Source organism: Aethalodelphis obliquidens, unplaced genomic scaffold (assembly GCF_003676395.1).
Source record: "Aethalodelphis obliquidens isolate GAN/ISIS:26980383/991018 unplaced genomic scaffold, ASM367639v1 scaffold2, whole genome shotgun sequence".
Lineage (NCBI taxonomy): Eukaryota > Metazoa > Chordata > Mammalia > Artiodactyla > Delphinidae > Aethalodelphis > Aethalodelphis obliquidens.
The window spans coordinates 50714149-50727862 of record NW_020837946.1 but is presented as its reverse complement, the minus strand read 5'-3'; the positions used below and the strand labels follow the sequence as shown (position 1 = coordinate 50727862).

At 36.0% G+C, this 13714-nt stretch overlaps 1 protein-coding gene across 1 annotated transcript in view; it reads right to left on the bottom strand.

The window, feature by feature from the left end:
* The window catches only part of PDE1A (phosphodiesterase 1A), a 265239-nt gene that overhangs the window by 65333 nt on the left and 186192 nt on the right, over positions 1-13714 (bottom strand). The window contains exons 7-10 of the mRNA XM_027126564.1: positions 13339-13439; positions 5269-5394; positions 1132-1233; positions 899-1019 (exon numbers count right to left, since the gene is read on the bottom strand). Coding sequence (XP_026982365.1) covers positions 899-1019; positions 1132-1233; positions 5269-5394; positions 13339-13439 — 450 coding nt within the window. The remainder of the gene's footprint in view (positions 1-898; positions 1020-1131; positions 1234-5268; positions 5395-13338; positions 13440-13714) is intronic.

The following is a 13714-nucleotide window of genomic DNA, read 5'->3' as shown; positions in this document are numbered from 1 at the left end:
ATTCAGGGTGAAGATCAGGATGTTGTGCTTTGTGCTGGGGGGAAACTGACAGAACTGGCCTTCAGATAGTTAGATATTTTCAGGAGAAATTTCTTGTGAACTTGGATTCTTGCATCTTCCCATACTTAGAAAAGCACTAAAACCATTAACTAAAATGTCTGTTCCTTGTGACTAGCAGCAACCTTCTACTGAGATGCGTACTTGATTGCATGCACCCCTTTTGCCGAAATCACATATATACTGGCCTCCCCCTTTACCTCCTCAGAACAGTTCTCAGAACTCTCTGAGAGACTGTCTCCCAGGTTATAATCTTTATTTTGGCTCAAATAAAATTTTCCATTTCTTTCTTAGATTGGCTATTGATTAATTTTTTGTCAACAATATCCAGGCTTGCTTTTTCACATAACAATAGATTTTTGCAGTTAGGTACATGTTCACCCAGCTAAAAGCTATATTTCTCAGCCATCCTTGCAACTATACATGTATAACTAAATTCTAACCAGCAAGATGTATGCAGAAGTGTTATAAATCCTCCCTTTCTCTTTTTATGATGAAAGCTATTTGCTGCCTCTGCAAACCCTAACCCTAAACCTAACCCTAGCATTTTACCTTTTAACAGCAGATAGCGACTCATTTGTTAATTTCTTTCTCTCTTGAGATTGGCATCTGAGATCCAAGACTTGACCCTCTTTAAAACATGTATTATACTGCATAGGATTATTTAATACATTCATTTGAAAGATTAATAAATTCTGCCTGAAGTCCCAAGAATGTGTTGTGGCCAAGTTGGTAATAGCAAGTCACAAGGCCTGGATTCTTTACAGAGAAGATGTACGTCGATATGCACAGTCACTATTTCCAAAAACATTTGCATAGACACAGAACATGAAAGAGGCACCTGTAGGAAAAACTCCTCCATCAGGGCCATGGTCCATCGGTGGTGCAGCTGCCAGGATTTGGCTGGGTGACTGATGTCTGCTGCATGGAGGATCAGGGACATGGTTTTGGCTTTGTCAAGCCTGTCAAAACAAGGACATGCTCAAATTATCAGAACAAAGTAACCAATTACAGTCTCCTCTGAGTCCAAGCCCACATACCTTTAACATGAAAAAAAAAAAAAAAAACACCTACCCTTCAGGCTGCTGCAAACTGTTTCTTATATTTTTAATTTGCTGGAAGTGACCCGACATGTCTGTAGACAAAACCATTTCAATCACTAGGTTCCGAAGATCCCTGTGGAGTCATCAAAAGCAGAAAGGTTTGTTTGGCCCCTTTTTGTTCTCAAGTGAAATATTTCCTTAATATTGCAAATTACATTTTATTTTTTTCTAATGGTATGAGCACAAAAGATGCTACATTTTAAATGTAAAAGAGCTTACAAAAGTTTGGCTTTAGGATGTTGCCAGGAGAGTGATTTGTGAATGATGCTGTGCAACATCTCCTTTTAAAGAACTGGATGCTTTCCCTCCCACACCTACATCCCTCCCCCACTCATAATTTCTAAATATTATTTTTAGAAATAATAATATCAGAAAGAATCCTAACTAATTTTAAAGAAAAAACTATTCTAAAGGCAGAATTTGTAATTAAGAAAACCACCACCATTTATTCAGTATTTATTCAATCAAGGCAGTGTTCTAGGTGCTTTTATGTGAGGGGGTACTATTATTTCCCACCAGAGGGGATTGAGTTGTTTGCTGAGTCACACAGCTAGTACATAGCAGAGATAAGATTCACCCCCAAGAGTTCCCACTAGCAAAGCTGACACTTGGATCACTCCACTGTACCGAGCTTCCATCATGAGGACTCCAGAGAAACCAAGGCTATAAGTGAGCGGGAATTCTCTGTTTAAGCCCTGGGGACCTCGATCCTACATATCATAGACAGAGCTACTGGTACTGTTAAAATTTTAACCAAGACACTGCAAATACGGTGAACATATCACAAAGCCTATGAATGAATAACTCATTCTCACAGTAAGCAGGAGATGAGTAATGCTAGTAAAGGCTTGCATGTTCTACAATTCATTGCTTGCTCAGTACAGAAAGGTAAAAAAGTCACTTATACTGGAAATGATATTTTATTTCATTCTGTGGCCAGTAGAATAAGCTAAATTACAGGTGTATGCTAAACTTGAATTATGATCTTGTGTCAAAGATATTTTACCTAAAGATGGTATGATTGAATGATTTGTTTTTAAGAACAACCACATACTGGAGATTCTTGCTGAAAATTATGGGTGCTCAATTCAGTTGGATCTTTAGATAGGAGCAATGAGAAAACAATACTCTGATTACTGTTCATGATATTGTATAGCTTGCTTAGAATTCTTTTACCCAAATATTAAGGGAATGGAAGCTATCAAAGATAGTTAATACTTATTCTCAATTACATTTTTTCTTCTAAATTACGAGATACCCATGTTACAATACCAACTGTACCAAAATATTCATGTTAACTAGGAAAAATGAGACAAAAGTTTTATGAAATCTATAAAATTTAATAAATACTTTGTACTTTGCAGATGTGATGTTAAAAAAGAGACAACGGACCCAAAATGGAGTCCTTGTGCTAAGCCCACATCACCAAACAAGACTTAATACCTCCCCCAGGATTGGAAACTTAAACCAATCAATGTGGAATTACTTGGTCAGCACTAGTGAGGTAATCCACGTGACAGACTCCTGTCATCCCCCAAAGGAAGGTGAATTTGCCTGAAATAATCAGCTACTTGATAGAATAACTTCCTTGCCTTCCTCTTTCTGCTTATAAAAGTCTGCCATTTTGTACAGTTATTTGGAGCTCCTTTTCATTTGCTAGATGGGATGCTGCCCAATTCATGAATTGGGTTGAATAAAGCCAATAAGATTTTTAAAATTTACTCAGTTGAACTTTGTTTTTTAACAGTAATCAATAAATGTTAGATATTGTCAATAATCAACTAATATCAATAGGCAAACTAGTGCACAAAGGAAATGTTACTTTATTTATACATTTTTCTTGCCAAAATTTAAAAATTACTGCATTTATAGTTACTAAAGTTACTTTAAAAAATAGATTTGCAAACAGAAAACCTACAAACCCTTAAAAAGCTAGCTACCCATATTTTATTTATTTATTTATTTTTATTTATTTATTTATTTTTGGCTGTGTTGGGTCTTCGTTGCTGCGTGTGGGCTTTCTCTAGTTGCAGTGAGCGGGGGTTACTCTTCGTTGCAGTGTGCGGGCTTCTCATTGCCGTGGCTTTTCTTGTTGTGGAGCATGGGCTCTAGACGCGCGGGCTTCAGTAGTTGCGGCATGTGGGCTCAGTAGTTGTGGCACACGGGCTTAGTTGTTCCGCCGCATGTGGGATCTTCCCAGACCTGGGCTTGAACCCCTGTCTCCTGAATTGGCAGGCGGAATCTTAATCACTGAGCCACCAGGGAAGTCCCGCAATCCATATTTCAATTCTTGGTAAAATAGTATCAAGTTTATACTATTAAATAAATCTTTTACAGCTTTTTGGAAACAGTGTTAAATCATATGATAAATCAAATCATAAGTCATGTGATATTATAGTATGTGTTAAAAAAATTTGGGAATTCCCTGGCAGTCCAGTGGTTAGGACTTGGTGCTCTCACTGCTGGGGCCACGGGTTCTATCCCCGGCTGGGGAACTAAGATCCTGCAAGCCTTGTGGAGCGGCTGAAAAGAAAAATTCTATAAAAACACTCAATTAGGATGTTTTGTACAGTAACTTCTTAGTTACTGTACAAAAATATAAAATATTAGAGGAGTAAATTATGAGAATAAACGATAAAGATGTTAAAGAACAAAGTGTAATAGAAAAAAATCACACTGAAATAGCAACAGAATAACTTTGAGAAGAAAAACGTTAATTCAAAGGAATAATAAAATGAATAATACAAATGTTACCTCTGGGAATGATAAGCACTGATGAAGAAATAAATTAATACTCTAGATATAAACAGTCAATCTCTCGGACCTTAGGAAACACCTCTGCACTGTGTCCCTGCTTCTACCTTTGCCCTTCTGTTTTCCCCATACCCAGCAGTGGTGGCTTCACAATTGGATCCTGGCCTTCCTAGGCTGGTGACCCAACTGTGCTATTGTTTCCTGTGGCATAAAATGAGAGGCCTGAATTGCCTCCTTCCCCTAACTTCAGAGCTTTTTCTACAGTTGCAAAAGTGAGCCCATATTTTTTCCAGCCTTGAAAATCCAGGAAGTTTTAATATTTGGAGAAGTAACCATGGGAAATTAGGGCTTGTTTTAAACTCTGAATTAAACTTTTATTTATGTATTTTAAGGCAGATCCTAATTCCAGGTCACTTCTTTGGACATTCCTTTTCACCTTGATTTAAAGAAAAAAACAAAAACAGAAACAAACCTAAAGAACACTTTGACATTTGAATTTGAATAGGAATTTTTTCAGGCCATTAACTGACTTTTAACAAGATCTTAGTTAAAGATAAAGGCTTCCTTTTTTTTTTTTTTTAATGTAAGTAGGTCCCACAGAAAATTAGGAATATACTTACACTAAAAAATGTCTATGTTTATCTGAAATTTATATTTAACTGGATGTCCTGTATTTTTATTTGTTACATCTGGCAAGCCTATAGTCAAATGAAGGGGATGATGATGACCTGAGGATCAAGAAGAAAGGAGGGAATGTTATGCTGAGCAGTAGGGGTGCCATCTTGTTATTTTTCCCTGCATGGCAATAAGCAATACCATTTCACGTAATTTTTTTTTCTTTTTAAGAAGACAGATGCCTTGGAGAAACATGTAAGATTACCCTTTGCATCTAGGTCATTTTAGTATGTTATATTCATAACTTTTTCCCCAAATAGTGAGTTCTTTGATTTTTAGAGAAGCTAAACACATATAGAAAAGTAATATATGAAGGGATCAGTGTGATGCTAAAATTTTGAATTCATGTAGGACCACATATTGGTACAGCTGAGTAGAGCTCCATTCCTGGGAGTATGTAGTTATGTATCTTAAGGTTTTTCTTATGTGGTACATAATCTTATGGATTGGCTATGATGCATATAGATGTTGAATTGGCCTTGAAATAGTTCAGCTCCATGTAACAGAGCCTGGCTCCTGAACCGTCTTCTAGGCACTAATCATTCTCAGAATCATCCAGTCAAAGGGAACTGAGTTTGTTTTGTGAGTAAAGGATTGACTTTCATCTGTTTTCTTCAGTTTACATCACTTAACTTTTTCCCTAACATTAAATTTCCTCTAAGTTTCCTCTGAAACTCACCTCCAGTCATCTTTGGATAAATTTACCAGGACATTCATTTCTTCTTCTTGCATAAGTCGGTACGCTGCACTCACATGGTGATTTTCAAGGACGGAGCGATCATTATACAAAATGGCAACATCTGACCTAAGAATTAAAAACAAAATGCCAAGTAGAGGATTTCTTTAGACCTCATGAGTGTCTTTGAAAACTACTCAAGTCATAAGACACAATATCATCCGTAAAAATCCTATAATTAAACACCTAGACTTATGGAAGTACTTAGTTTCCTTTCTTTTTTACTGTATGATAATTTTTAAAAAATAGCATTTATTTTTTAGAGCAGAAAGTACAGAGATTCACCATATACCCCCTGGTCCCCACACATGCATAGCCTCCCCCATTATTAACATCCCCAATCACAGTGGTACACTTGTTGAAATTGATGAATCTACATTGAACATCATTATCACCCAGAGTCCATAGTTTACATTAAGGGTTTACTCTTAGTGGTGTACATTCTATGGGTTTGGACAAATGTATAACGACATACATCTACCATTGTTGTATCATACAAAGTATTTTCACTGCCCTAGAAATCCTTTGTGATCTGCCAATTCATCCTTCCCTTCCCATTCCCTGAACCCTTGGCAACTCCTGATCTTTTTATTGTTTTCACAGTTTTGCCATTTCCAGAATGTCATATGGTTGGACTCATACAGTACGTAGCCTTTTCAGATTGAATTCTTGAACCTTTTAGTATGCATGTGAGCTACCTTTACATCTTTTCATGGCTTGATAGCTCAATTCTTTTGAGCACTAAATAATATTACATTATCTGCATGTATCACAGTTTATTTATCCACTCACCTACTGAATGACATCTTGGTTGCTTTTAAGTTTTGGTAATTATGAATAAAGCTGCTATAAACACCTCTGTGCAGGTTTTCGTGTGGACATAAGTTTTCAGCTCTGTTGGGTAAATACCAAGGAGAGTGATTGCTGGCTCACATGGTAAGAGCATGCTTAGTTTTGTAAGAAACCACCAAACTGTCTTCCAATATGGCTGTACCATTTTGCATTCTCATCAGCAATGCATGAGAGTTCCTATTGATCTACATCCTTACTAGTGTTTGGTGTTGTCAATGTTCTGGATTTTGGCCTTTCTAAAAGATGTGTAGTGATATCTCGTTTAATTTGCATTTCCCTGATGAGATATAATATGGAGCATCTTTGCATAAGCTAATTTGCCATCTGTGTATCTTCTTTGGTGAGGTATCTGTTAAGGACCATTTTTAAATCAGGTTCTTTATTTTCTTATTGTTGAGTGTTAAGGCTTCTTTATATATTTTGCACAATAGTCCTTTATCCGATGTATCTTTTGCAAATATTTTCTCCTACTCTTTGGTTATCTTGTAATTCTCTTGATATTGCCTTTCATAAAGCATAAATTTTTAATTTTAATGAGGTCCAGTTTATCAGTTATTTCTTTCAAGAATTGTGCCTTAGTGTCGTATTGAAAAAGTCATTGCCACGCCTAAGATCATCTAGATTTTCTCCTATGTTACCTTCTAGAAGTTTTAGAGTTTTGCATTTTACATTTAGGTCTATCATACTTTTTTTTTTTTTTTTTTTTCCGCAGTACTCGGGCCTCTCACTGTTGTGGCCTCTCCCACTGCGGAGCACAGGCTCCGGACGTGCAGGCTCAGCGGCCATGGCTCACGGGCCCAGCCGCTCCGCGGCATGTGGGATCTTCCCAGACCGGGGCACGAACCCGTGTCCCCTGCACCGGCAGGTGGACTCTCAACCACTGCGCCACCAGGGAAGCCCTATCATACATTTTGAGTTAATTTTTATGAAGAGTGTAAGGTTTGTGTCCAGATTCATTTTTTTGCATGTGGATGTCTAGTTGTTCCAGCACCATTTGTTGAAGAGACTATCTTTGCTCCATTGTATGGCATTTGCTCATTTGTTAAAGATCAGTTGAATGTATTTATGTAAGTGCATTCCTGAGCTCTCTATTCTGCCCCATTGACCTATTTGTCTGTTCTTTTGCCATTACCATACTGTCTTGTTTACTGTAGACTTATACTAAGTCTAGAAGTTGGATTGTGTCAATTCTCCAGCTTTGTTCTCTCCTTCAGTGTTGAGTTGGCTGTTCTGGGTCTTTTTGCCTCTCCATATACACATTAAATCTGCTTGCTGATATACACAAAATAACTTGCTGGTATTTTTATTGGGATTGCATTAAGTCAATAGATCAAGTTGAGAAGAACTGACTTCTTGACAACATTGAGTTTTCCTATCCATGAACATGGAATATCTCTTCATTTATATAGTTCTTCTTTGAATTCTTTCATCAGAGTTTTGTAGTTTGCCTTATATACATCTTGTACATTTTGTTAGATTTATACCCAAGTATTTCAATTTTTGGATGCTAATGTAAATGATATTTTACATTATTGAATTTTAGTTTTAAATTTTTTAAATAAAATTTTAATTAAATTTTGACTTCAAATTCTACTTGCTCATTGCCAGTATATATGAGAGTGACTGAGTTTTGTGTATTAACCTTGTATCATGAAAATTTGCTATTTGCTATAATTGCTTATTAGTTCTAGAAGTATTTTTGTCGAGTTTTTGGATTTTCTACATAGACCATTATGTCATCTCTGAACAAAGACAGTTTTGTCTTCCTTCCCAACCTGTATAATATGATATTGAAAAGCAGTAGAGAGGGGGGGACATCTTTGCCTTATTCCTGACCTTAGTGGGAAAGCTTCGAGTTTCTCACTGTTAAGTATGATGTTAACTGTAGGTTTTTTGTGATATTCTTTGTCAGGTTGAAGAAGTTTCCCTCTATTCCTAATTCACTGAATATTTTTATCATGAATAGCTATTGGATTACGGTAAGTGTTTTTTCTGTATCTTGATATGATTGTGTGTTTTTTTCTTTAGCCTTGATATGATTGTGTGTTTTTTCCTTTAGCCTATTGATATGACGGGTTACCTCAATTGAATATTTAATGTCAAACCTAGGCATAAATCCCACTTGGTCATGTGCCTAGTCTCCTTGTATTATCATAATTTAAATGTATTTATGCCCTTTCCTTTCAATTTGCAATCCAGATGCCTGCAAGATCTATATATGACACAGAGAGAGAGAAAAAACTCACCTAACATCCTCATTTAATCACTGAAAGAACCAATCCTTTTGTACCTATTCTATATAGTTGATTACCACCCTTACTCCCTTGGACTAAATTTACTTTGGGTAGAAGGCAGAGGGGATGTTAAAAATCATTTGGTCTATTTATGATTCTATTTTTTTCTCTTATAATGCTGTAATTCGATTTGAGTATTATAGGTCCTCTACCGTTAAACTGGGAAAACCATTTTGTAAAACAAAACTTAAAATGTATGTTTCACCACCAATTTATAATGGGCATTATATTTTAAAATGATGAATTCATTAAGGGAAGGCTTTTATTTCTCACCTGTTTGTATTTTTATATCGTTTGATCGTCAAATAAAGTACTTAAGTTGCACTATTGAAATTGGTATTCTAGCATAAAGTGTGAAATATTCCAAGTGTTCTCAAATCTGTATAATTGAGCCCTTGCTTCTTCTTCCTCTATCCCCTTAAGTTGCCAGATCATTTTGCAAGTGTGGAATGGAAGCAGAGCTACTATGTTCAGTGCAGTGTCCCATGCAAATAAGTTGGCAACTTGTAGGTAGGCAGTAAAAATAGCACCAAAGGAAAGTCAAGGTGAAACCTTTAACAATTTTGCTACCACTTACACCAACACACAACACACTCGTCTCACCTTTCCTTTCTCCTGTAGACACATATTCTGTCAGCACTAAAAATGTCTCACTAAGACTATTTCAGGCTTTTCAGTGGGTAGTGATCTAGCACTGACCTTAGCACTGAAAGTTTACCAAAGAGTAGACAGTGACAAATATAAGAAAGAACTAAGAAATCTGGCTTCTGTAGCAAGCAACCTATTTGAGATGTGTATCTAATAGTCTGGTGGATAAACCAAGCTTGATTATTAATCCAATATAGGGGGAAATGACCTATTAGGCAGTGGAATAATTACTTCCTCTTTTGTTCCTAGCACTATCATAAAAGTAGAATAACATATGTAGTTAGCTAATAGCATATAACCCCAAAATAGACTTTCTTTTAATCATCCCAGCCTTGGCCTAAAAATTTTATTAGCAATAATCATAGCTCGATACACAGAAAACTGAACTAGGAGAGCATACATGCAATCCTTGTTGGAGAGAAAATTAAATAGATCTTGTCCAAGTATCTCCAGAAATTTGCTGAGATCATGGGGAAAACTGTGATTTGCAAATCACATATTTTGTATCATACAATCTCAAATCTAGCCATGGCAGTTTTGCCAGGGTTATTGCATGATGTGGATCTAAGTATCACTATTTCTTTCTCTCAGCAACAAGCAAAGATGTGTTTTTTAACCAGATTTAATTGTAGCAAATTATGTGTGATTTTGTCTCATAAATCCAAAAGGACGCTGAGAATACAGAATGGTCTTAATGCTTGAGATAATCTTTGACTGCTATGGAAAGAACAAGATTCTAAGCAATACCCAGTGTCCATGGTTACATGTAGTTTGGCATTTTCTTTTCACAAAGAGGAAATTATTTCTATTTATTTACACTTTCAAGGATAGTATGAATTATAATGGCTGTATTGAACTCAAATCTAGCCTTGCACTATGTTTTAAATTATTTTTCAGTCATTTTTCATTATCTAATAAGTAGGTTTCCATATTAGAAAAGCAACTCTAAATCCAAGTAACAATGAATAATATAAAATACGATAGAATTATTGATATCAGTAACATAAAACCAATATATACTTGGACAAAATGTGAAGCCAATAATTTCAAAAAGCACATCATGTTGTTGCATTTGTGATCATTACAACTTTTTTGTTCATAAAATGTTCAAGTTCTTGTAGAATTAATCTATTAAATAATTGATCCTGATAGACAATATATAAGAAAATAAGTAAAATAATAGACCTTCCCCAGTGTTTATACAGAGCTTCTTAATATAAAATGGTAAAAAGTGTGTTCTTCTTCATCCTCCTCCTCTCTCTGCTCTTTCTCCTCCTTCTTTTCTCCATCTCCTTTTCCTTCTCTGCAGTCTAAAGTATAAGTACATTAGGACTCTTCATCCAGTTGTAAATCAATGGTAAAAGGAGAAATCTAGAAGTGATAATTTAATATTGCTGCTGGAGGTCAGTCCATTGCCTTTTCAAAATAGAAAGAGCAAGAAATATTTATTGGAAGCAAATCACTTGCTCCCTTCTCCAATTCCTAAAACTGTAGTCCTACACTGGGCCCGGCTCAGTAATGAGCTGTCTTTAATTAAAATCCCACTTATTATGAATTTGGTGGATATAGAAGAGCCTTTGCTAAGCAAAAATGATCTTCATAGTTTACCTTTCCTTTGATGTTTAACACAAATGAAAACAGGATATCTCTATACTCTACAAAAGTGGAGGTTAATAACATCCCTGCTGTACAACCAGACTTCAAGGTCTTCCTTTTCACTTTATGCTCTGTCAATCTGGGAGACTCTAGGGATAGAAAGAATGCTTTCCCCAACATTTCATTGTTTGGATTTCAACTCTCCCTCTGTCTCTGTCAAGGGGCCATAATTTTCAAGTCCATCCATTTAAGGCTGTAAAAGATTGACTGTTATATGTCTGTCTCTGCCCATGGGAGCAGAGTTATGTAAATAGACTGGATTGAGAGTAAGTGTCCCTCATCTCAGCTTCTCAACCCTGCTATTGCCATCAGCTGACTATGTGCATATAGTTAGGTAATTTCACCTATTAAGATCTTTGTTTTCTTTTCTTAGACTGTGAGGCTAAGACCAGATGATGTATAATGAGGACCTCAGTCACCGTAGGATCCCTTGAAGCTCTAAAATGTTCAGTATTTGTTTTTTGCAGTACGCGGGCCTCTCACTAATGTGGCTTCTCCTGTTGCGGAGCACAGGCTCCGGACGCGCAGGCTCAGTGGCCATGGCTCATGGGCCCAGCCGCTCTGCGGCATGTGGGATCATCCCGGACCAGGGCACGAACCTGCGTCCCCTGCATCGGCAGGCAGACCCTCAACCACTGCGCCACCAGGGAAGCCCTAAAATGTTCAGTATTTTAATAAAATGTTCCATGCTCCCCACATCAAAACAACAAATTCCTATAGCTGGAAAATCAATTTTTAGAAATATTGCTCTTAAAATACAAATGAACAGACCACACAAAAACCTGCACATGAACATTTATGGCAGCTTTTTCATAAATGCCAAAATTTGGAGGAAACCAAGACATCCTTCAATAGTAGAATACATGAACTCTGGTACATCCATGCAATGGAATATTATTCAGCAGTAAAAAGAAATGAGCTATCAAGTCATGAAAAGACATAGAGGAACCTTAAACGCATATTGTTAAGTGGAAGAAGCCAGTTTGAAAAGGCTTCATACTGCATGATTTTGAATACATGACATTTTGGAAAAGGCAAAACTAGAGATCTTAAGATCAGTGATTGCCATGGGTAAAGGGGGAAGGAGGGAGGGAGGAATGAAAAGATGAAGCTCAGGGGACTTTTTAGGGCAGTGAAACTATTGTGGATGATACTATAATGGTGGATACATGGCATTATACATTTGTAAAGCCCATAAAATGTATAACACAAACAGCAAACCAAAATGCAGGCTATAGATTTTAGCTAATAATAATGTATCAATATTGGTTTATCGATTGTAACAAATGTACCACACCTGATGTAAGATGTTAACACTAGGTGAAAATGTGGGGTTGGGGAAGGAGTATGTGGAAACTCTGTACTTTCTGTTCAATTTTTATGTAAACCTAAATCTACTCTAAGGAATAAAGTCTACTAATTTAAAAAAACAAACAAACAAAAAATAACTGGGTTTAGTTTTCCCTCAACAAGAATAGAGAGCTCTACAGTAGTTCCAGAAAGAAACCAGTCTCTCGACTTACATCTCCATCTTAAGCATCTCTGACTAGTGAAAGACATAGAAATTCAGGATCCTATGTAAACAAGTGAATTGGATCCTGATGGGTCTTAAACCAAATTCTGTTTCCCGGGTACTGAAATCTCTTTTCAGCCAAAAAGAGCTTAGCGCCCCTTTCTATTATGGACTGAATTGTGTTCCCCCAAATTTATATGTTTATGGTCCTAACCCCAGTACCTTAGAATGTGACGTATTTGGAGATAAGGCCTTTAAAGAGATAATTAATGTTAAAAGAGGTCAAAGGGTGGGCCCTAATCCAATATGACTGATGTCTTATAAGAAGAGGAAGAGACCCTGAGGTATGTTCAAGCACAGAAAAAAGGTCATGTGAGGACACAGCAAGAAGTCAGCCATCTGCAAGCCAAGGGGAGAGACCTCAGAAGAAACCAAACTTGCTAACACTTTGATCTTGCATGTCCAGTCTTCAGAACTGTGAGAAAATGTCTGTTATTTAAACCACCCAATCTGTAGTATTATGTAATATTTGTAACAGACTAATGCACCTCTACTCTGGTATTTTGATTCTAATAACTGCCATTATCACCATAATTAAAAATCCAATTTTCTAATTAGTTTAAATTTAATATTGCATGCTAACCTGGAAATAAGATTTCTTTGATCTTTAGATTTTTTTTCAGAAGCGGAACTTCATTACTTTCAAATATATAATGACACCAGACTGAGGCCGTGAACAATAATATTGTAAGATTTGTCCCAGTGAATAAATGTCTGAGTTGTGTGATAGTTTAGTGCAAGTTCTGGGCAAAGAAAAATTATCTTATACATTTTTATGTTCTTTAAATTGCTAAATATGCCACCAAAATACAAGATTCTTGATAAATAAGAATTGCTGATTGAGGTGTTTCAAGCTTAAGGCATTTTGCTAAAATCCATTCTTATTAGACATCTTCATTATTATTTTGAAATCCTCTTAAAAATAAGTAATATTCAGAAAAATAAATTTCAAGTTTTAACTTAGAAAAGTTAATCCTTTATCTAACTTACCTTGTCTGAATATGAAAATTGTTTGTAGTTCCCGTATGCTCATAATCATGAATGGCAGCAGCAAAGACCATTGCTAAAATTTCCAGTTCAGTGAGCCAGTGCTATTAAATTAAACAAAGATTCCATCATATCAAAAAGCAGAGTCAATGTTGTCTTTCTAAAAAATAAATATTTTCATTGCACACAGTATAAATCAATATATAAAACTGTTATATGAATTTTAAATAATTTTTTCCCTATTTTACCTCCATTAGTTGTGCATAATGGATTCTTCATGAGGCTGATGATTGTTTCATGGCTTGTTAAGTTAAAAATTCAGACATTATAATTTTCCTTGTTAATTGGAAAAGAAGTAATTTTCTATGATTTAAAAGGT